Raw genomic sequence first — 25,107 nt, 5'->3', positions numbered from 1 at the left:
CCAGGAGAGGTTTAAGGGCTCGGCCTAAGCAAATGCACTGGGTACAAGAGCACCGTTGTTTACATTTATATCATCACTACCATCATGCTCTCTGCCTGCCCTCCCTGCCTTCCTTCCTTGCTTCCTTCCTTCCCCGTATGTTTATCGAGCAATTGCTGTTGGACAAGATGGAGACAGAGATACATGAAACAGTTTGCTTTTCCAGCACTCCAGCGCTGAGGCACATCAACACGGTGGCCTCAGAGCTCGGTGGCACTGATCTGGCCAGGGAGTGGGGGTTGCTCCCTTGCAGATGAGCTAGGTCAACAGTCACTGAGATGGCTAATGGGAGCTGGGGGAGGTGGGACCCGGAGGAGTGTGCAGCTGGAGAGGCTGCACTGCAGAGGTTCTGGTCAGAGAGGGACGTGCCTTTGTGGAGCCTGAAGCTGGGGGCAGGCTCAAGATGGTCTTATGAATGGCAAGCGCTTCCGTCTTTGTCTGAAAAGCAGTGGAACCCACACAGGGAGTTTGACGGGGAGTGATATGATTACTTGACCTGTGACTACAGGAAACAATGTCACACCAGGGTTTTGTTATTTCAGACCAGAAAAAAAAAAGCTCTCAGCTCTAGATTGGAGCTCACCGCATTAATTTTGTATTGCCAAGAAAAATTCACGAAAGTGACTGGTATTAGGTAGTTATTTCAAAGGAATGAAAATAAGCAAGGCCATTGTAAAGTGTCAATCAAACGGAAAGCCCATGGTAAAGTGTACTGACAGACAGCAGTCAAGACCCCGTGGCGCTCAAGTGCACGCAGTACTGACTTGGCACCAGCAGATGGCGCAGGGCATTGCGTGACTGCCTGGGACATCAGGAGCAGGGATCAAGTTACTTCAAATCTCTGCTGAGTCAGGGGAGGAACAGGGTCCAGCTCCCAAACAGGCTATTTATATTCCCTGCGTCATTCGACCTGGTCCAACTGTTTCATCTTGGATTTACTTTTTCCACTTACACAATACAATTCTCTCTTTGCTGATTTGTTTCGCCAGGGTTTATAACACCTGTTTTCATAGGTTCCCCGCTCCTGGCACTAGCAGACAGCGGCAAGGTGAACAGGATACATAGCTGTTTTTTTTTTTTTTTCTGGACAGAGGCTAACGCTTCCTCACACAGAATGTGTACAGAGAAGCTTCAGAATATATGATTCAATACTCTTCCCAAATACTTAGATGCATGCTAAGACAACTGATACAGAGAAACTTCCATATGGATGCAAGGATATACATCTCAGCCTCCACCCAGCCCCAGGCCGTGCTTGGAAACCAGGACTGTCCATCAGGCATCTGGCTCACATCACTGAAGCTGTGGGCTGGGACTCGGGCCGGCGCTACCCACCTCCATTCTGCCTTGTTGTGCAAAAATGAGTTACACTGGTCAGGAAGGTTCGTGTCATTTGACATAGACTCCAGGATTGAAATGATCTGCTTGAATGATGGCCGTTTCTGAAGAAGAGAAAAAAGAACACCATGAGACTTCAGGAGAAATGGCAGGAGGAAGTGCAGCCACACACCGTGACCGTGACAGGGTTCTGACTGTTTACAGTCATCAGATCACACGGGTGGAGGGAGCCGAACTCTTCATCTGCATTAGTTATCCATAAGGATAGACAGGGTGATTTTTTTCAATCACAGGGCATCAGGTTAGGATAATGAGTAGTCTTCTGTTGGTAAGGAGAGAGGTACCAAGTCCAACTTTGAGATATGACCAAGAATGCCTTAAGAAAATCTTCAGTCATTAAAGACCTATCCATGTGGTAGAGATACTAAAAACTTACTAGATTATGCACTTTGAACATTCTGCTATCTACTACACAAACGTTTCCATTTCCCCCCATTTTTTTTTTTAATAAAATGTGTGTAGGTGGGCAATATCTGCTTAGCAACCTATTGGACTAATAAAACTTCCCAAATCAATTGGTGTGGGGAAAAAAAAACAATGAAAGCCACAGTAACATCACTGTTCTCAAGGTTTATCCCACGTTGAAGGCAGCTTTGGCCCAGGACACCGTACCATGCTGTAGGCAGCAACTGAAAAAACACGCCCTGTCTGTCTCTAACGGCACTGTCTATGCTCACCTCTTTCCACTTCAGCCAAGGCTGAGACAAAAGGTTATAACAAAAATGGAGAAAGATAATAAAAGGATGATGCACATTCTCTCCTCATCATGCCTCATAATTACACCATTTCAGAACTAATTACAGCTACAGCAATTAAAACACGCATTTGGATTTAGGAGCACAAAAACAGGAAGGAACAATGTGGAGGGGGCTTGCTCTCAGGACCTGGGTGCTTCTGACATTATTAAGAAAAGCTCTTTCCCATAGCTCAGAAATACAAAACGAGGATGTTTATTGACTTCGGTCTTCATTTGTTTAAGGGCACACGCACATGTGTGTGCATACACAAATGGGGTGTGTGTGTGTGTGTGTGTGTGTGTGTGAAGAAAGCATGCATGGTGAAATGTTACTGATGAACATAGGAAAAGGCTTTAACTAGGACACATGAAAACGAGCCTGTGTTTTTAAACTTCGCTCCTATCTTCCTGTCTTCCACCCGGTGTCAGGTTTTAAATGAAAAAAAAAAAAAAAAAAAGAGAAGTGTGACTTTGCACTAGAACTGATTACAAAATAAACACAGGAAACATAGGATTTATGTTTTGCAAGGAAAAGTAGCAACAGGAGCTAATGATTCCTTTTTTAAACAAAGAAAGAAAGAAAACAACAATAACAACAACAATAAAAAATCCTAGTCTCACAGACCCCAGGCTAGTCTCCAACTCTGTGTAGCCGAGGATGACTCCAAACTCCTGATCTTCCTTCTACTTCCCACATACTGGGCTGTATAACACACCTAGTTTATACAGCGCGGGGAACTGAACCCAGGGCCTTGTGCATACTAGGCAAGCATTCCACCAATCGTGCTACATTCCCAGCCCACCTAATCAACTCTTAAAGACTTATTTTCCCTTACATTTAACTGTTCTTGAAACAAAATTGAATTCCTTTATATTCAGATGACAAGTGTCCCTTAAAAAAAAATCTTACCATCACAGTTAGACTTTACTCTCATACATTATCAGGAGGAGCATTTAAGATACAGCCACAGCTGGCTGCAGTGGTACATTTCAGTAGTCCCAGCTATTTGGGAGGCTGAGGCAGGAGGATTACTGGAGCCAGGAGTTCAGCAATGTAGAATTCTGCAGTGATGGTCTCAGGCGTGCTGGCTGCAGAACACAGTACTTTGCTAGGACCCATGGCTGCTCCTCTGAAGGGCTCAGGTGCCTCTGGAGTGTTGTGTACAGATTGCCTATCTTAAAAGAAGTCACAACGAGGACCACCTATAAAGTATCTTCACGTCTTACGTCTCTATTTGCTATTTCCATTTCATACATAGAACAACTAGTTCAGAAAGGCATACATTATCCAGCCTTACACAGGAAGCTGGTCACAGAACCTGGGCTATGCTTTAAACTTCATTTTTTTTTTTTTTAAATCTTGTAGAGTATGATACCAACTTCTCTCTAATCATCAGCTTCAGGGAAGCCATTTTAAGACAAGCCAATACTCATCTTTCTGTTCTTACTGTCATTCACATACTAGGCATACATCCACATAATTTAATTTTTGAGATAGGTTTTGAATATCCCAGGCTGGTCTTGGACTTCCTATAGAGACTTCTAATCTTCTGCTTCTGCTTCCCTAGTGCTGGGATGATGGGCATGACCAGCCACTCTTGGTTTACACAGGGCTGGCAGTTGAACCCAGGGCTTTGTGCATATTAGATAAGTACTCTATCAACTAAGTTACATTTCCCAACTCCAATAAAATATTTTGAGCATATGGTTTAGGCCACCAGTATGCTCTGTCACTCACACAATGCCACGTTTTTCCTATGTGTCTCTCTTCTTCCCTGCACAAGAACACTAGCCCTACAGGGAAGCTGTATAATGTAATCTAAGTGTTAATGCTCTAAAATCTAAGGACTGAAAAGGGAAATACAATACTTTAACCAATTACTACATATACCATAGACCATATACCATAGGACGGCATCAACTTTAAGCCCTAGAATGAAAATATACCTCTCAGAAAATTTACTGTGATCCGGCTTCTGCATCTACTTTCTATGGCTGCCAAGTGCTACAGAAACACACACACACACACACACACACACACACACACACACACACACTCCCTCACAGAGCCTGCAATCCATTTAGCAAGAAAGGATATCACTATACAAGCTAGGGCAGTAACCCAGACTGATTCTGGGTCTGGACAAGGGTTAGCAGGGTGTCAGGGAAGACTCAGTGGCACATTACTGGAGAAAGAGTGTGCTCAGGGAAGGAAGCCTGTGAGTGTGCCTGCAGATTAGCATGTGAGTGTGCCTGAAGATTAGCATGTGAGGTGTGTCTGCAGATTAGCATGTGAGTGTGCCTGCAGATTAGCATGTAAGGTGTGTCTGCAGATTAGAATGTGAGTGTGCCTGCAGATTAGCATGTGAGGTGTGTCTGCAGATTAGCATGTGAGGTGTGTCTGCAGATTAGAATGTGAGTGTGCCTGCAGATTAGCATGTGAGTGTGTCTGCAGATTAGCATGTGAGTGTGCCTGCAGATGATCACCATGAGTATGCCTGCAGATTAGCATGTGAGTGTGTCTGCAGATTAGCATGTGAGGTGTGCCTGCAGATTAGCATGTGAGGTGTGTCTGCAGATTAGCATGTGAGTGTGTCTGCAGATTAGCATGTGAGGTGTGCCTGCAGATGATTACCATGAGTGTGCCTGCAGATTAGCATGTGAGTGTGTCTGCAGATTAGCATGTGAGGTGTGTCTGCAGATTAGCATGTGAGTGTGCCTGCAGATTAGCATGTGAGGTGTGCCTGCAGATTAGCATGTGAGGTGTGTCTGCAGATTAGCATGTGAGGAAATGTGAGTTGCAGCCACTGTCCAATCAAATCAAATACAGTGGCCTGGAATAATTTTATCAAAATAAAATGTCATGAACTTAGGAGGAAAATCAGTTTCAAGCTTTCTTTATACTTCATGTGGCTGGAACACAAGATTCTTTTGGTCCTAAAGAAGGTTCTACTTCCTACATGCTAAAGACACGCCAGTTTTATAGGTATTGCTCTGGGCTTAAATTCCATGTGCATAGGGTGATTATATTATAATTTAAGTGTACATTCTTAGGGTTTTACTAGTATAGTACCATGTTTTCAACTGAGAAATTAAATCATACTGAAATGTGATCACAATTCTAGAGATCTGGTTGCACTAATCTAATTCAGTGCAAATAAATTCAGGTGAAATTTCCAATGAAGCAGGAGAGGAAGAAAACACTATTGAAATCACTGTATATGTTTTAACAGACACAGAAGTAGAGGGAATGTGACAACATTTAAACAGTACATGTTTGAAAATAAACTTGCAAAATCTGCTTATAGTTTAACCTAATTAGTTGCAATACGTACATTCCTTTTAATGCTTAATGCTTAAATAATGCTTAATGCTTAACACCCCACATTTTGAGGAAAAAAAATCACACACTGGAAAAAAGAGGGTCTAAACAGGGGTAGGGTGGAACACTCAACTTGTCACAGCATTGACAGTGTACTAATAAAAATTTGGATAGTAACTTTCCAAATGCCATATTCTTTATGAAAAGTAACACTAAGCTATATAGGACTCCACTTGGAAAGAGGCTGCAGGAAGTCTCCAGAGCTGAGTGGCCGGAGGCTGCAGGACGCCAGGGCCAAGGCAGGATGCACACGGCTGCAGTCCAGCGACTGAATCTTCCCAGAATGGAAGCACATGGGTAGGAGGCTTCCCAACGGGGCTCCTGTGGGAGTGCACTGTGTTTTGCTCTCAGTGTGGGACAATGTGCCGGAAACATTCTGCATGAATCAACACGACTTCTGTCCACACGTCCAGTTTGTCTCTAAGCCATTTCCACCAAAGGAGCACATTGCCCATTCATTCCTGGGCTCTGACTGGAAATGGATAGAAATTAAGGAAGAATTCCATGTTTTTTAGGTTTCTTTGTTATTTTTTAAGGCCTCTATTTTCGAATCAGTTGTAATACCTCTAGTAAACTAGACAAATTTGAATTATGAATTTTGTTTCTTTCTAGAATTTGATCACTCAATTGTTTTAATATTTAATCTGTGAGGCTCATTTTTAAATTATGATATTTATTATGAAAATCTAAACATACACAAAACAGTATGTCTATATTCTAGGATTGAGCTTCAAAACATATCACTTCCAATCATATTTAATTTGTATTGCTGTCCATTGACCTTCACTGTGTTTTGAAGCAAATTCAAGACCAGCATCATTTTGTCCATAACTATTTCTGTATGTATCCAAGAGTGTTTTTTTTAAAGCTGATCTTTGTAGGGAAAGGATATTGGCAATCCATGCTTACGGGTGATAAATGCAGGAAAGCCTAGGATTGTAATTTCTTATTGTGACAGCTCAAAAACACCCCCTGGAACTGCCCAGGGGGTGCACACTAGAATTCTAGCAAAGCATAGCTTCTGCTTGCTCCTCAGTTAGACAGAAAGGCAATGGAGTAGATGCTAAGAGCCATGGCAGACTGTCTGGGATCACATTCAGCCCCACCACTACAAGCCATGTGCCCCTGACTCATCATTTAACCTGTGTGGGCCTTGGCTCTCCATCTGTGAGCCAAGGGTGAGATCAGCTCCTATATCCAAGAGTTAGTTAATAGAAAGTGCTCGAAACACAGCTTCACATAGAGTGAGTACTGTTTTACAAGGCACAGTGGTCACGATTAAAAGCAAAAGAACAAAATTGTGTTTTGAGTCAAGAACGCCAAAGAGTGCTGTTGAAAGAAGGAAGAGTTGATAATGGTCACTTGATCTAGAAGTCAAGACATGGAGACGTCAACACGGGGCTGCAGCAGTCATGGGGCGCGCAGGCTCGGCAGTCACTTTCGCTGCGTAATGCTTTTCCCTACGCCAAGTGTTAAAAACTCAAAAACAAACAGGTAAAATTTCCGAAGTTCGAACAATAACAAAAGTACCTTGGCATCAGCTTCCCAACATTGATGTAAGAGTTCTGCAAAGCTTCTGGGGCAGCTGCTTGGAATGGTTAATCTCTACAAAGGGGAGGCAAACAGAAGAAGAAACAAGGCTTTTACTCTTTGAGACAAGGAAATGTCCTTTGAAGGACCATCAGAGAGCTCATTTAAAAGCATAAACAAGACACAGAACTTAAAGCTTCCATGGATTAATATATGACGGGAGAATTCACGCACAGATTTGTCCTGGCAAACCTCCAAAGGATCCCGCTTTCCCACATGGAAATCACGGTAGTTGGAAAGGTCAGGTTCATCCTGACAAATGCAACAAAGCGATCTCATCTCAAAGAAACTACAGCAGGAGAGGGGCAAGCTGGGACACAACGCTAACATCACCAACTTATTACTATGTTTTTATAGGCAGCTTGTGATTCCTGCACACCAGCCAGGTAACTAGGAAACAAGTTGAGTTTGGCAATAGGTGTGAAGCTCTGAAAACATCTTTAGCACAGAAGATCACTCTGCATTTTCGCACTGGTAATTCTGAATGTGCCATTCAGCATGCATGATTCATTATGACTTTACCTTCAGGCACACCTGTGTGCAGAAATGGACTTGATACAAAACAAAAGCTTGTGAGGATCAGTCCTACTCTCCTACCCTACAGCTCTAGACTCTCTCACAGACCATGATATGCCCCTATCCCCAGGAGGAATTTTTGTTTTAAAAGGCTTGAGGGGCCAGCCAATAACTCAGTAACAGCAACAAAATGGCCTGACATGTATGGGACATTGGGTTTAATCCTCCATCCCATAAAAACAAATGATTACTAGACAGCCTTCAATATATATAAAGCATCATACAATCAAGAACTCTCTTGCAAACCACCAAATCACAAATGTTCCATGTGGCTTTATGTTAGCCTAGTAAACAAAATAAAGTTTACAGTTTTCTGGACTTGGCATCCAACCGAGCTACAAATAAACAGAAAATATTTTTGAACCGTTTCCAAATACACCAGACTTCCCAAGAGTGCAACGCCCACACATAAGAAATCAAAGGAGAGTGATTTTTTTTTGCATTATTCACAACCTAACTACAATTTTAAGGACTATCACTAGCAACAGTGCAGGTCTTGGAACTAAGTCATTAACACAGCTCACCTCCATCAGGCTGTGTCTGCAGCCCTTAGGGCCATTTAACCACAAGGCTAAGCACCTTAAATGGCCTCATCATCTTGTCTAGCAAGGTCTTGCCTGAGCATGTGTGTATGGTAGTATTTCCACTTATTCTTCATATTACAGGGTTATACTGACTTGAAGCGTGATGCACGTGGGTGAGCTGAGGTTTTCTGGCTTTCTTCAGTAAAGCAAGGGCCATCAATGTCAATCTTAGAGAGCACTGGGGTTGGGGACCCATCAGTGGCAGAGCAACGTGCACTCAGGAAAACCTGGGCTGCATCCCCAGTGCAGAGGGTGTGTGTGTGTGTGTGTGTGTGTGTGTGTGTGTGTGTACGGGGGTGCTGGATGTGGTGGAGTGTAGAACTGTGCAGCTGTAAAGCACTAAGGTTTAACTCCCTGGAACTGTCTGCCAAATAAATTTTACAAATAGAAAATTTAAAACTGAATTTGGGTGAAGCTATGCATAGAACTAGGAAGATGAGCATCTGGGCAAGAAAACTGATAGTCAACATTTAGAATCACACACAATCTTCACATCAAAATAAAGTTAACAGAATGAAGAGATCCTCACCGAATGAAATCTATGTCAAGCCTCTCTGTTGACCTCACAGAACGGAACAGTATGTTTCAACTGTTACTTTACTATGTTGTGAACTGCACATTGTTTACAGAGATCTGAAGGAAAATCAGCTGTTTGCTTAAAAAACAGAAGAAGGCTGGCAGGTGGGAATGAATGAGGACACGCTACAGATGCACGCATGCACCTGCGTGTACTCTCTATAAACAGAGTGGGTTTTGGACGAATGCACCTCAGCGCAGCCAACCCTCGGTGGTTACCAATGGAGCCAATGCCAACAGGCTGAAGTTGGGGGCCTTTTGTCCTCTCTTCTTACTGGAAAGCCTTTTTAGACACATTTCAAACATCACACAAAGAAAAGGTAATTTTTAATATCTAATACTGTCAAGTGTCAGCTAATCACAGACTCAGACACTTTTATGTAAGGGATTTCTTTGGTGTATTAAAAAGTACTTTAAAATAGCATCTGAAGTATTTATGTCCTGATTACACGATTTTAATGCATTCCTAATGATTCCAAACATCCCGAAATGGCCAGATCTCTGTACTATGCGGTAGCATTACTTACAGCTTAGACATTTTAGAATAAAGGTTTTACATTTAAAAGTAGAGTGTCTTCTAATAACTAAAGTAGGTAGGGTATTTAAAAAAATTTTTTTTGCACCATTTTATACATAAGATGTGAAAATATTTAAGTTTTTATCTTTCTGAAGTTAGAGTAGTAGATTGAATTTTAAGTTTAAAAAATTTTGTACATAAAATATATTTTAATTAATTAATTAATTAATTGATTGTGTGTGTGTGTGTGTGTGTGTGTAAAAGTGCACCTGTGCTGTGGTGTGCATGTTGAGGTGAGAAGACAATTTGAGGATGCAGGTTCTCTCCCATCAGGTGGGTACCGGGAATTGAACTCAGGTTGTCAGGTTTGGTAGCAAGTGCCTCTACCTGCTGAGCTATCCCACTGGTCTCAATTAAATTTAAAGTTTTATGAAGATATTTTTTACATTAATTAATTTGCTATTTATAACAAAACACATTTTTATACAAGAATCCAAGTATTTATAAAAGTAGAAATTATACTCTAAAACATTCTGAAGGCCTACTGATTTTCATGGAAATAAGAAAGCAAATATATGTATCTCCTAGGAATATTAAAAACAGTTCTTAGTAGTACCCTCTTAAGCTCATGCCTTCTGTAAGGTTCACTTGCTCACTTGGTAAGGTGTAACAAGGGTTTATGAATCTATTTTTAATAGAGGTTAACATCAGAAAAAAATGATTAGTCAAAAGCCTTATTCCATAAGAGGAAGAAGCAAAGATCCTCAGAGGTAATGTTAGAGAGCATGATTTTCCTGTAGCTCGGTGTGAACGCTCTATGTGGAGGGAGAGGTTATAGAGTGATTCCCACCTAGTTAAGAACACAGTCCCATCCTAACTGCCCAGCTCGGGTGCCACTGCAGCTATATAAGGTATCAGCAGTGGGGAAACTGGGTACACAGGATTCTCTGTAATAGTTTTACAGACTCTTAGGAGTCCATAATTATTTCAATATAAAAAGCTTTTTAAAAAAGCAACCCTACTAATGGGATAGAGATGTTACAGAATGACTACATAGATCACATTAACAATCTCTCCTGGGCTGTCTAAACACATCGTTCTTATTTAAATGAAGATATGAAAATATGGAAACCTTTCTCCAGCCCAATAACTGAAAGTACTCAACAGTAAAGATAAATAAAATATTGGGAGCTGAAGAGGTTTTATGAGTTATGTTTCTTCAAGTCTCGGTTTTGTTATTAAGTGAACTCAGTCTTGGGAACTGCTGTAACACTTTGTGAGCGGATTTTGTTTGGAAAGCCAACGCCTCCGATGTGACGGAATGAAGAGACCTTGAATGGAACCCTGGAAATCCCATCTAGGCTTAATAGCCACATTTTTTTTTTTTTTTTTGACAAGTAAGTACTGTGTAGAATGGGAGCAGCAGATAATTATCCTTAATTCAACCAGTTTTACTTCAATTCATTGGTAAGCTGAGAGAACTTATGTCAGCATGTGGGGTCTCTCAACTTCCCAGTTCTTTAACGAACAACAGTTCAGGAAGCCTTTGAGCCGTCTCTATTGGCTCTGAGACACTCAGTGGAGACACCACAATATGTCCAATGGGATCTGTAGGGGACAGAAGGAAATGGCTTCCTTGTGTGTGATGCTATGGGGTTTTGAGGGGTGTTGGTGGGAGCTTCCCAGCCCTCAGGCAGGATGGAAGCTGCCATTCTCTTCAGCTTTAAATATCCAATGCTTTGGAAATGCATTGAATTGCACCTATTCTGCTTTTCTCTAGATTAAAAAAATAATTGCAAAATACTAATTATTCTGTCAACTTTGGAGGATCTGGGTGGCTTTCTAAACCCCTTTCCTAAAGTATTCTGTGTAGTGTAGAGATTGCTTCTGGGTCAGCTGAAGGTCAATGCTCTCTTCACTTGGATTCGTCAAACCTGAAGTAAACACTCAACCATCTCTCTGGCAAAAGACACAGAACGGAAGCAGTAGGTCCCCATGTCCCAAACTATTAGTTATCCCATGAGAGGCCTCACTGTACAGTGCACGGGAAATGACTATCATCTAATTAAAACCTAACAGTTCTTGCAAAGCAATGAGTGGGGCCTGGTCTTGCAAGGAAGTCCTTTTCACCTCTTATGCTGGCAGCCCTTTCCCATCGAATTCAGCCACCGCAATGTGCCACTCATTCCCAATGAGTGGAGGACAAATTAGTCAGGTAGCTCTGGGTTAATGGGATCCCGGAGACAGAATCTTGGTTTCTCCTGGCCAACAGTGGCTTTCTGATTAACCTAGCTTGCTCTGTGCTCACACGGGGTCAATCCAGTTCTGTTAAAGTGCTAAAAGGGGCTGTCTTTAGATATTCTTCTGGAGATGATTTTACTTTAAGGACTCACTCAGCCTTTGTACACAGACATGGAAATGAAGAAGTTCCGGGAAATAAGTTGTTTTGCCTTGCAAGCACAAGCGTGCCCATCCAGGAAGCCATCTAAGTTCTCCTAATGCCGTGACATTGGATGCTTCGTCCTTATGCTGAGAGATTTCCATGGCTGTGCGTTTCAGTGACAATTTGAAACCTTTCAAATTGTAGTTGCTCTCTTTGATATGGATGTGCCATGTTCTCTGATGTAGGCTCATAGGTCCAACCAGCTGAAAGCCTCAATTTGTGGGCAGAAGAAAGGCGAGGCTGGGGACCCAGCACAAACGGTGTTTACGCCACTGAAGTCCCTTTGAAATGGAGCGACTCTGCATGAGGAAGGCAGCACTTGTGCCACTGCCTCGCCAATTCCAGTGAGGAGCTCATCTTCAATGTAGTGCTCAACGTAGGTGGCAAAACTGTAATTTTTCCCCCTTTTGAAACTATTTTTTCTTCTTTTATTTTTGAAATTCTCATCTAAGCGACAGTTTCTTGTACTATAGTGACTCCTGCTGGGAGAGGTAAGTTGAAGTAGCTGAAGGTCTCTTACAGATATATCAACTCCCGGCCAGTAAAAAAGATGTCCTAAACGCAGGAGATGCAGTTAAACTGTTCCCCTACCTTGGACGCAATGGCTTCTTTCATCACTAAGAACAAACCCCCAGGTTTTACAATTGAGACTGAGAAACTAGTACAGTACTTGTACAATTTTTGATCTACAGCATCACGACGTGAAGCTGCAACAATTAGATGTAAAGGGTCCATTCATGAGGAATAACATCACTTTGACCCTTTGTGTTAGCTCCTACTGCTAATCTTTCCATAAGCGTGAACTTACTTTCAATTTGAAGAAGATGAAAAAGTCTTTTGCAAAACCCCAATACTGTTTTCTGATCTATGCACCTGAATGGAGAAACGGAGTCTTACCTCGTTTTTTTCCACTACAAGCCAAGCTACTTGTAATCCTTCCAAACCTTTAAAGGGGACCTCCCTTGTTAGCATCTCCCAGAGAACCTGTAACAAAAAGAAAATGGAATTTTTATTCTGGTACTTTATATTGGTATATTACTGAAAACGTAGCTAGCATTTAATTGTATCCAATTACTAGAGGTAGCCAACCTTCTGTAGAAACTTAGACGTGTATGTATGTATGCATACATAGGACTTCTACCATATGTTATATACTTTCATGTTCTTTGTATATAAAGAAAAAACTTGTTTTAGGAATTGGAGTGTCTACATTTAAGATTTTAAATTAGTGATTAAACTTGATCTTTTTACTCACTGGGATTTTCACATATTCCCACAAACTAGGTTTTGTATTTTGTTAGAGAGCAGTCTTTTTTGCCTTGAATCTCAGATACATTTTTTAATTAGATAGTAACCAGGAATTCAACACAGTTTTTAAAGGTTCAATAATGACCACATTAAAAAAACAAAGTCTCCAGTTCAAATCACTAGCAAACTCATCTGCCCCTTACTGGCAGATATCTGTAAAATTATAACATTTAGATTTTGTGGTTTGGACAAATTTCCCTCAGAATGAGTCAGTCTAAGGGATCCATTTCTACATACATATATTATGCCATATTTTAAAGTATAGCACACATTTAATACACATATAGGCTGATTGTGTACATGAGTGAATATGTGCCCCCAACTGTGTGTAAAACTCAAGTGTGGCAATGAACAGCAATAGAAATGCTAAGGAAAGCAAGCTAGTGCCAGGATGGAGACGTTGGCTTCTCTTGAAACACTGACTGATGGGAATTTGAACACCCAATTGCTGTCTCTTTTTATTCAAATAGACACCAAAAAATGTTTTTTGAGACAGAGTCTGGCTATGTAGCTCAGGCTAGCCTTGAACTCAGGATCCTCCCGCCTCAGCCTCCCAAGAGTTTGAATTACAGGCATGTGTCACCATGCCAGCCCGACACCACAAAGTTTGGTCTACTAGTACTTCGCAAAGCACAAAGGCAATTCTAATTTTGCTAATTACCATAATATGACAACCACTATAATTTATTGAGGGCCTAATATGCTCCAAATCTCCATTACATGTGTCCCCTTGAACATTATCAAGCCTCAAATATTATCCTCAATTTACAGGTGAGGAAATGGGTGTCTAGGAAAGTCAGATCAACTTGCCTACAGACACTCAGCTACCGAGGGAGATACCAGCTACAGCAAGGATACAAGCTGCTTCCTTCCTCAGAGGCTGTGCTCTGGTCCCATGTGACTCTAGGGATGGGGAAACTCCAGGGCTAGCAGGAACAAAGCAGGCTCTGCGGTAGGTGTGGAGCCAAGGAAGACTTGGGACGACTCTGCACAGTAGTGTTTGCTCTCCCTGGCTGCAGACTCCAAGGTCTGTTTCTACACAGGGTCCAGCTGGAGGGCAAGGCTCGGGTTGAGTAAGTCCTGTAAGCCTTTAACTGTACACCCATCACAGCCTCAGCCAGCCTGCTGTCTTGTTCAAGCTATAACATGTTAAATGAATGCTGGCTAATACGAAGATAATTAGCAAGAAAATCAGGGAAATTGGCAGATGCTCCTCAAGCATGAGGGGAAAAAAATCCCGAAGCCTCTTCAGGCTTTTAATCAAGTGTGTAAGGTACTTCTTCAGAAGAGCTACTGAATAATTCTATGTGAGTCACACGAGTGATTAGGAAAGGTAAGGGGCATCCCAGAGGGGACGATTCTAGCACTGGCTGGGAGGGAGGGAAAGAGGGCAGGAGGTAGCACAGGTATGGAGTCACCCTGCCACCCTGCCTGGGCAGGGGAGGGGGCAGAGCTAGGCCGAGCAGGAAATGAAGTCCTTTAACCGGCTGTGGTGACCACACTCTGTTGGTACTGCGGACAGAGGAGGAAAGGAAGTGAAGAGCGGGGAATGGATCGATTCGGCATTGCTGACGAAAATGGAAATAAGGAGGCAATGGCAAAGAAGTCAGATGCTCCAGGCCCCCAAACACTCAGGTGAACAACTCACGCCTCCCCCTTTCATAGTCTGGGGGCCGGGCAAGCACAACACACACACAAATGTGTGTCCACATGCAGAATCTGCCTGAATTCTACAGAGTAAAATGCAGCCCCAAGAGTCTGAGGAAATAGCATCACAAGGTACCTCTTCTCCATTTTTTTTTAGACCAAAATGCTTACCTGGAGAATACCAAAAGTCTAATAAAGTAAGAGTTATAACCCAGAAACAACTGGCCAGCGTCCCCCGTCTGTGTCTCTGAATAGCTACGACAGCCAGAGGAGGTGCTTGAGGGATTCAAAACCGTGCAGACCGAGGAGCTCACCGCCAGAAGCCTCAAGTTCTGGAACCCACATGGGTCTTCTGTTTGGTTCCAGTCTCCACGCCTCCCATGATTTCCCTTTATTAATTCCCCAGATTTGGGAATGTACCCAAACGAAGGCAGAACCAGCTAGGATGGCTTTTTTCTACGTTCAATAAAAATGACATTTGGCACAAAAAAAGTAAGTTTGTTGAGGAAGTCACTCGGAGGTCTAAAAATACATGAAGCCGATGCCTTAAAATACCAGTTCCGAGGACGCAGGCCAAACACTGCTGTGATCTTTCACCTTGAAAATATTTTCCAACTCATTGTATACCGAGATGTCCTCCCAGCCAACTGCACTCGCAAGGAAAATTTCTATTTTCCGTGTACAGAGCAGAAACTTGGATGAGACTGTGTGTGTCTGCCTTTTCTCTCACAAACAATAGGAAGCCATTACCTGAGCCTGGCTGGTTCTGGAACAGGGCTCCAGACAAGTTGCAGAGGCTGCCTCTTAAGCTAGCGCAGTCCAAGCGGGCTTTGGCTGGAAGCTCCTAGGAAGGTAACCCTTGGCATCGGGGAGGGCGACAGGCCGTGGGTTCTCCCAAGGCTGGCCTGCCAGTCATCTGGGATCTTCTTTTTAGCAGATCATGTACTCAACATACTCCCGATCTTTCAGGAGACATTCTTCTGGGGGTGCACAAACACCCCTTTCTTGTAAAACAGGGAAAGGACAATTGCCTGCCTAGCACTGCTTGGAAACAGGAGTTTCTTTGAAGGCAGTGCAAGGCTTGGTAGTCTTGCCATGTGTTAAGAGCAACACAAGATTATCAGTCGAGAAAGGCAAAAAGCAAAAACCTGTCTTGGCTTTTTTTGGGTGAGTTTCAAAAACCAACACTTTGATGCCTGTGTTCTTCATGAACTTTGGGATGGTTTATGCTAGAAGGATGCTCCTCCTTTTGAAGGGACACCACAGTTCTGCATAAGCATACTGTTGTTTTTAGGTTGATGCCATTTTTGAAGTTTGAGGACCACAAACTCCTGTGCCTAACATGGCCTCAACGGGAACAACTACCCTCTCTCTTTCTCTGGTGTCCAACCCACTGGGAACTCACAATGGCTTTTCGTGTTTGTTTGTTTAAAACAAAGGGTTCTGGAGAGCAAGCCTTGGCTTTTCCCCTTGCACGGATGATGCTTATTTAGAATGAACAGAAGGAGAGGGACAGTGTTACACGCAATAATGCATGCTCATCACTAAATTAACTGGAGTTCTGCTGACAGAGTTCTCTGTGAGGCCTGCCAGGCTTCTCAGCCAAACTTCACCTAAAGAGAAACTAACAGCAGAAGATGATTTTTATCTTTACTTATTTTATGCATGTGGCGGTCAGACAACAATGACTTGTGAGAATCTGTTCTCTCCTACCATGTGGGTTATCTTAGGGATTAAATTCAGTTCCTCAGGCTTCCCAGAAAACACCATGACCCACATTGAGCCATTTCTCGGGCCCAGATGCTGGCTTTGCTGTTGTTTTGAGATGTATATTTATTTTATTTTATGTTGTTTGCTTGAAGGTATGTCTGTGCATGACATGTGTGCAGTGCCTGCAGAGGCCAGAAGAGGGCATCGGATCCCCTGGGACTGGAGTTACAGACAGTTAACCCCATGTGGGTGCTGGGAACTGAACTGGGGTCCTCTGGAGGAGCAGCCATCTCTTCAGCCTCCTAGAAGCTGTTTTTGAAGAGACAGGGAAACATTTTTATTTCTGCAACTCAAGGGCAGGAAGGCTCTTGCATGAATTTGGAATAGAGACTTACACAGTCAGGGGACGGGACAGTCGGGGTTCTAAGCTGCACCTGGTGTGTGGTGTAGTGTAATCCTGGCAGTGTGGATGTGTTTTAGGAAATGGTTTCTTAAGTTCCTGTTAAGTCCCTTCCCTAGCTGGCAGGATGGTTCATGTCTTTAATACCAGAGGTTAGGTAACAGGCAGATAGATCTCTGTGAGTTCTAGGCCAGCCTAGCCTACATAGGAAATTCCAGGTCAGCCAGGGCTACATAGCGAGCCCTTGACTTACAAACAAAACAGAACAAAACCATCCTTCCCCCCAAGGAAGCCAAACCAAGGCACACACAGGCAGGGTGGTACACATGTAGATGGAAGACCTCCTGTGTGAATGCAGAGATCCGTCTCCCAAAAGCGGTGGCCAGTCTCTGGAGTGAAAGGTTTTTCTGAACAAATGGAAAACCTACAGCTCTGGAAAGATGGCTTCAGACTGTGCTTAAGGAAGTGATCAGTGAGAACTGCCAAAGGGATTTAAAGTCACAGGAGAGATCTTAGCTCAGTATCAGAAGTCATGGCTCAGCAGCTATGGTTTCCAGGGGAAAAGGCATTAATTCTTGGCTACAGGCACCAAAAGGGTACAGTCTTAAGGAAAGGCAGACCAGTACATTTCATATCAAGTCCAGGCATCTGGAAGCTTTTGAAACAAAGTGATACAGACTTTATTTTCATAAATGCAGTAATGCTGAAACTAAAAGGTTATTCTATACATAACTCATAGCTGTGACTTTAGGTCAAAAATTTCAATAGGGAAATTCCAAGGCTTGGGGAGAATTGTCAAAGGAAATACAATAATGGACTGTTGGAGTAGAAAATAAGCCTCAAACCATCTGACTAACAAACTGTGCAAGCTAATTTAAAGCCATTACTGTCTAAGTACGTTTCTCTATTTATTTATTTATTTATTTATTTATTTATTTATTTTGGTTTTTTGAGACAGGGTTTCTCTGTGTAGCTTTGTGCCTTTCCTGGATCTCGCTTTGTAGACCAGGCTGGCCTTGAACTCACAAAGATCCGCCTGCCTCTGCCTCCCGAGTGCTGGGATTAAAGGCGTGCGCCACCACCGCCCGGCTACGTTTCTCTATTTTCATATACACCTGCACATGCAAGGAGAGTTGGCCTCCTGCTCAGTCACATGACCAGCTAGACTATGGTCAAACGACCCACATGTTTCGGCCACTCTGACGTCTTCCCGAACCCCCTTGCTCCGTAGAAGGGTCTGCAGAGGATGGCCTGCTACAAAGCCCAGAGTGGTTCTGTCAGGTTTAAGGAGTTTCGGAGCAGCCTCAGCTGCCATCATGGAAGCACCCTCAAAGCTGAAGCCATGGCTGCCTGGTCCCTTACTGCAAAAGCACACTGGCTTCTATTCAACAGCATGAAGTGAGGTCCTGGTACTGCCAGACACACTACGTGGAATGTCAATCCGCCCGCGCTGCTGTCCAGCCCAGAGACTAACTCAATAAGCCGTCATTTTCCCGAATAAAGGAATGTAACTTGGTAAGAGAAAACAATTTCACAAAAGACTTCATTTTTCTCCTTCTGTAGTACTGGGGATTGAACCCAGGGCCTGAGTATGACAGGCAAGTGTTCCACCTCCCAGCTAAGCCCTAGCACAAAAAGTCTTCAACTGTAACAAAGCTCCCCTTTTCGGAATTTCCAAATGAGTGTGAGACAATTACACTGTAATAACCCCTGACACAGAATGCCACTTCAGAAGCTCGTGTCCTCTGGAACTATGGCTCTGCTTCTCCCCCCTTCTATCAATGAGAACTATTTCTTCACTTTCAGTAGTAATGTGGTTTCCATTCTTAGAAATGTTCAGAATGAAGGGGAATTAGACATTTAAAGTGGATGCCAGTGTCATCCTTTAAAACCCCAGGCTTGCTGAGCATGGTGGCACACGCCTTTAATCCCAGCACTTGGGAGGCAGAGGTGTAAGGATGGATCTCTGTGAGTCTGAGGCCAGCCTGGTCTATAGAACGAGTTCCAGGACAGCTAGGGCTACACAGAGAAACCCTGTCTCAGAAAACAAAACAAAACCAACAAAAACAAAAACCCTAGACTTTAGCTAAAAATATACCTATTCTTGAAATTATTTTCAATAGCCAACAAAATTCACCTGAGCATAAGAAGTTCATGATTTCGGAAGCACGAGACAACTGGGAAGTCCCCACACAGAGGGAAGCCAGCAGACTGACAGGGGAAAGGGGCGTGCCTGACATGTGGTCCTTCTCTGGCCATTGCCTCCCTCAGGAAGAAGGGTATGCCAAGGGGGCATGAGCTAGTTCTTACAATGGAAGTGTCCCTCTTGCAAGGTGATATAAATGGGGACAGGGTATATGTGGCCTAGATGGTAACGAGATCTAGAGATAAAGCATGTACAACATTTTAGGGAAAAAACATCTTCAAAAAAGGGGCCAGAAAGAATTCCTTCCTGCACCAGGAGCTACCCTACCAGAAGTTTCTTCCTCGCAAAGGATCCTTCCTTACCTGGTTCCTCCCCACATTCTATCTACCCTTGTTCCCATCGGTTGTCATTCTCCGGTAACAAACTTCAACACATGTCTTTGTAGGACTTGCAGCAGACCTGGGGTAAGGTTATCTGGTCTGACTACATGTTCTTTTATAGTTCTGGAGATGCACAAGCCTGGCTCACTTGGTCTGACTACATGTTCTTTTATAGTTCTGGACATGCACAAGCCTGGCTCATTTGGCAGTTATTGGCAGCTACACACCATGTGGGCAGTCTATTAGAAATCCAGTGTATTCCATGAGACCCGCAGGATCAGTGAGTTACACAGCTATTCTACAGTCTATTTCCACCCCGCACAGTGCATTTGGGGGGGGGGTTGGGTGTTGGGGGGAGGGGGAGATGACGGGAGTGGGGGAGCATTGATCAGGTTCTGCATTATTCACTTCTTGGAAGCAGTGATGGTTCTTCTCAACGCAGGGCAGATAACTGGAGTCACAAGTGATCAAAGCACACACTGTGACAACTAGAAAGCTCTGCCCCTATGCCGCCACTGTAGGTGATCCTCCTGTCTCAGACACAAGCTTCTCTAGGCTGTTTGCCCCTCGTATGTCCCTTGGTGAACAAGAAACAGGAAACACACTCACCACACCATAGGAATATGTGTCACAGGTTTCAGACACAGGGAGACTCTGGATAACTTCTGGAGCCATCCATGGGAAAGTTCCAACCAAGGACATGTGTGTTGTGTGGTTATGGAACCGAGAGGCACCGAAGTCACAGATCTGAGGACACAGGAACCAACATCAGCTTTTTACCCAGCTCTGATGAGAGATTATCAGTCACGAGACCTCCGTCAGAAATGAACAATTTTCTCCAGATGAAAGGAAACAGCCTTACCTTCAGTACTCCGTCAGCAGCAATAACAACTGAAAGAGAACACAGAGAAATTACGATAACCATTTTGTTTGAATTGTCTTACACTGAAGAAAAGCAGAGCTTCATCTTTCTAATTTTGACATCACTACATTTCTAACTTCACAGTATAAGCTGGGCATGGTAGTATGTGCCTGAAATCCTAGGCTGAGGCAGGAGGACTACCATGAGTTTGTGGCCAGCCTGGGCTATATAGCAAGAACCAAACCTGTCAGGGATATATAACAAGATCTTGTTCCAAACATGCGCGAGTGCGCACGCACACACACACACACACACACACACACACACACACACACACACACATACACACACACACACAGACAAAAAGACAGAGAGACTGAGACACACACACACAGACAGAGAGTAAGAAACAGGGAGAGATAGACAGAGACAGAGAATTTTATATTATAAAAGGTATATTTGCTGAATTTGAGAGTTTGTATAAGGGAGACAACATTTTAAAATACTTAATTCCACAAGGTGCTGCTCCAAATGGCTGTTAAGATACTTGCTTCATACAAATGCAGTGAAGGAAACAAGGCACTGATATTGCACTCTCCAAGAAAGGGAACGGAGGAGTAGCTTGCTAAGGCAGGAGGGGGACATGGGAGGGGCAGTTTGGACATAATACTTATTTATTTATTTATTTATTTTTGGTTTTTTGAGACAGGGTTTCTCTGTGTAGTTTTGGTGCCTTTCCTGGAACTCACTCTGTAGCCCAGGCTGGCCTCGAACTCATAGATCCGCCTGGCTCTGCCTCCCGAGTGCTGGGATTAAAGGCGTGCGCCACCACCGCCCGGCTCTCAGATATTTCTAATAAACAGTTTCAAAGTGGACATCAGCTTGGGAGCATTGACACAGAAGTTGGACTGTTATGGGAGTGGGAAGACAAGAGAGAAGCTTATGGATTGAAGCCTCAAGAGGGTTTCTGGGATTTATTTAGTAAGCCACCCAGTGTTTGAGCATGGTAGATCATCAATACGGCAGCTGTTCCTAGTGATTTTGATAACTGAAGAAAATATTCTGTGTGATCTAATACATAAAAATAGCCTCAAAGTAAATGTATGGTTGGGAGGAATGAGCTGCATACTTTTGCAGAGAAAAATGTAAATAAATATTGCTATTATATTCTATTCTTAAAATATCTCCCTATTCCTCCTTCTTAATGGAAGATTAGCAAGTGCTCCTTTAAAAAATAACATTAGAAAAAAACTTACTATGGGAGCTGGAGAGATGGTTCAGTGGGGATAAAAACACCTGCCATGCAGCCTGGCGACCTAAGCTGGACCCCAGAGACCCATGCATAAAGGTGGACAGAGAGAACTGACTGCAGGAAGTTGTCCCTGCCTATCAACAGCACACCACAGCATGTGCATGTACACTAATACACACTGGACGCACACATACACTAGTAATGTGTTTTGATTTTTATTACATTTATTTACTTATTTTGTGTATGTGGGTGGGTGCATATAGGCCATGGGCAGCACATGGAGATCCGAGAGGAACATGTGGGAGGCAATCCTCTCCTTCTAATGTGTGGCTTCTGGGCACCGAACTCAGGTGGTCAGGCTTGGTGGCAAGTGCTTTTACCCACTGAGCCATCTGGCCAGCCCCTAACTTAAGTTTTCAAAAATACTCCGGAAAATGAAGTCTCACTCCTCCCCGTAAAAATAAATTGCCAAAGTTAGGCTGATCTGATCATCTTTTCATGTTAATGTTTCCCATTAACAACATCACTTGTAATTTTTTAAAAATGAGGAACTGGGCATTGTTGTACAGCCTTCATGCTAAGTACATGGGTTTGAAAAATCAAATAACTTGTTTATATTGAGCTTAATAGCATGAACTGAAATTTTAGTCATAAAAGCCTGCTACTTCCTACCCGATTAGAGATGATTTTCTAATGACTTCCTGTTAGCCAGCTCTGTATCACAGTATGTCTGTCCCAGAAGAACCAAAGAGCAAGCGAGGATGGAAAGGGTGTGGCACTAAGTAGAGCCAGCCAACCAGGTGAGGAGGGGCGGGCCTGGATTCCTGATGGTGGCAGCTGCCTACAACTTCCTGCCCTTCCTGCTCATCACCTGTCAGACCTGGGCCTGCAGGTCCCGAGTGGGGCAGAGCACCTGGGGCCCTGCCCGGGCTCTCTGGCCACCTGCTGCCACCCCCCAGTCTAAGGCTCACACTGTTGGTAAATTTCCGTTTTAGCTGCAGTGATATTAAATTTCTAAGAATAAATGCTTTCCCGCCCTACCAAGTTCACTGGACAGTGTAGAAACAACCAAGAGCAAGGCCTGCTTTCTTTCTTCTCTTAGGCAGCAAACTCGGATGCCTACTTAGCTCCGCTAAAGCTAAACAGGCCTACTGCCTTTCTGATAACTCTGAAGTGACGTAATGGAAGAAGGTAGCGCCTAATCCAGGGAGCTATTTTAAGACGCTCACTTTCCAAACGATAAATATAGGCTCATAAAGTATAGAAAGCACAGACTAGAGAAAGAAGAAAGAAAGGCCTTTACATTCTGAACTCTCAAGCATGCTGGTCATTTGGGGCACTACTCCAGGTAATATGGGCATGAGTGACCAAAAGATGTATACCATATAATTCAGAAATAAAACTCAAAATTGCTGGCAGAAGGGAGCATCTAAAAATAGGAGACGTACAATACATGACTACACACTTGGACCTGCCAATGCCGATTTTAGAAAAAGATCCTAAGGAAATAATCAGAGATGTTTGCTGTGGGATGTTCTGTATGGCAAATGTGTTGCTGATTGGTCAACAAATAAAACACTGATTGGCCAGTGGCCAGGCAGGAAGTATAGGCGGGACAAGGAGGAGAATAAAGCTGGGAAGTGGAAGGCTGAGTCAGAGACACTGTCAGCTGCCATGATGACAAACAGCATGTGAAGATGCAGGTAAGCCACAAGCCACGTGGCAAGGTATAGATTTATGGAAATGGATTAATTTAAGCTGTAAGAACAGTTAGCAAGAAGCCTGCCACGGCCATACAGTTTGTAAGCAATATAAGTCTCTGTGTTTACTTCGTCGGGTCTGAGCGGCTGTGGGATTGGCAGGTGAGAGAGATTTGCCCTGACCGTGGGCCAGGCAGGAAATCTCTAGCTACAGATGTGTTAAAAAAACAAAAACAAAAACCATAAGCAATCCAGTTGTCTTTGTCCCGTGTTAGGCTCACACAGTACGACACTTCCTCAAATAACATACAGATTTTGCTATTTATTGATAGTGAAAATGTTCTTATGGTAGAATGTAGCCCAACAATGAGTTACAAAACCACGTAAAGCGTCATGCTGATTTGATTTGCAGGTGCATGTGAACTGTAGTAAAATAGTAAGATCAAGAGGTGTGGCCACTTACCGTTTCTTGACTTGAGGTCTCTGTGGATGACCTTGACTGGCGCCTCCATGTGTAAGTAGTGCATCCCTTTCGTACAAGAGGGAAAGAGGATTAATGGTTTGCAATATTGCATCAGCATGAACAGTCACAACTTTGCAAAGACATCCATAGCTGAAAATAAGACCATGTGTTCTGCTCCTCCATGCGCCATAAAAGAAAAAAAAAATCACATATATCCACATTAGTAACATTCTCTCCAGCAAAGCCACTTTATGGTGGATATTCTCATTTCTTACAGTACCCAAGGAAGACCATAGTTTTCTCAGATCTGCATGAAAACCGTATAGCGAAAATGACCAAAATGACCCCTGAGCGTCCCACCACCAAGTGCATGCTATGTCTGCTCAAGCCGAGGCTCCTCCTCTCTCACCCGGACCTCTGCAGCCACTGTGCCGCAGCGACATTACTTTTCTCCAAGACAGAACGGGGTGGGCAGCAGGCCCGCCGATGGGCAAGGCTGCTGTGGTCTTCTAACAGAGGCACAAGGCTTACAAGATATTTTCTTCTCACAAGAATAAATCTCCAAATTCACTCCGATCTATTTATAATACGAATTAAGGTACTTTATATACCGGATGAATCAAATGTCAATATTTTTATTATTTTGAATGAGAAATTATACTTTACGGTATATTTCATAGTTATCCCTTTAAAAGTATTTGGTTGTTTTTGTTTTAGGCAAAAACAGAAACTATAGGGAAAAACACATTTTCTACACAGGACTTCCTCTCATTTCTCAGGTTCTCTTTTCCAAATAGTAGAAGAAATAGTCCTCCCTCACACCAAATCAAACAGGACCTCTCTTTTTTTATGAGATGCCCATGAAAGTAATTTAATAAGTACGCTTGGTTTTTTTTTAAATACACAGCATGTTACAATTTTATAAAGGTGAATTTATTAATAGCTATTCTTCTACTACTCTAGTTATTATATATTGAGGCATCCAAAGAACAAAGAAAATAAGAAAAAAGTTTTAACTCTTGTTACATAATGATATCACTGAAAAGAATCAAGTTAACAGAAGTATTAGTAACTCAAATGATCTTAATGGATGTAACTGGGATAAAGGGTCTCATTTAATAGCAAGTTCTACATATTCAAGCTGTAAAGTTCAATACCTGCTACTTGCATGGCACTTAATAGCCTATATGACTGAATTTCATAGTTATGTCTTCCTTGCTTTAAAATAAAATTTCCAAATAATTTTCAGGTATAGTCTATTTGACTATGATTAGAAGCAAGAATAGATGATTTTTGTACTTGCTAACAAGGATTTCAAAAGGGAAGACTTGACTATAAAATCTTCAAACATAGGCATTTTTCTACTCTGTCAGATTATCAGAAGAAAAAGTCCCAATA

The 25,107-nt window shown here is 42.9% G+C and overlaps 1 protein-coding gene across 2 annotated transcripts in view; it reads right to left on the bottom strand.

The window, feature by feature from the left end:
- The window catches only part of Map3k20 (mitogen-activated protein kinase kinase kinase 20), a 162,477-nt gene that overhangs the window by 57,421 nt on the left and 79,949 nt on the right, over window positions 1–25,107 (bottom strand). For both annotated transcript variants that reach the window (XM_059260697.1, XM_059260695.1), the window contains exons 5-10: window positions 23,710–23,775; window positions 20,295–20,323; window positions 20,042–20,179; window positions 12,739–12,825; window positions 7,086–7,160; window positions 1,375–1,481 (exon numbers count right to left, since the gene is read on the bottom strand). In XM_059260697.1, coding sequence (XP_059116680.1) covers window positions 1,375–1,481; window positions 7,086–7,160; window positions 12,739–12,825; window positions 20,042–20,179; window positions 20,295–20,323; window positions 23,710–23,775 — 502 coding nt within the window. The remainder of the gene's footprint in view (window positions 1–1,374; window positions 1,482–7,085; window positions 7,161–12,738; window positions 12,826–20,041; window positions 20,180–20,294; window positions 20,324–23,709; window positions 23,776–25,107) is intronic.

The sequence above is a fragment of the Peromyscus eremicus genome, chromosome 4 (assembly GCF_949786415.1).
Source record: "Peromyscus eremicus chromosome 4, PerEre_H2_v1, whole genome shotgun sequence".
NCBI classification, from domain to species: Eukaryota; Metazoa; Chordata; class Mammalia; order Rodentia; family Cricetidae; genus Peromyscus; species Peromyscus eremicus.
Note: the sequence above shows the minus strand (reverse complement) of the source record. Positions and strands in the feature narration are given on the sequence as shown.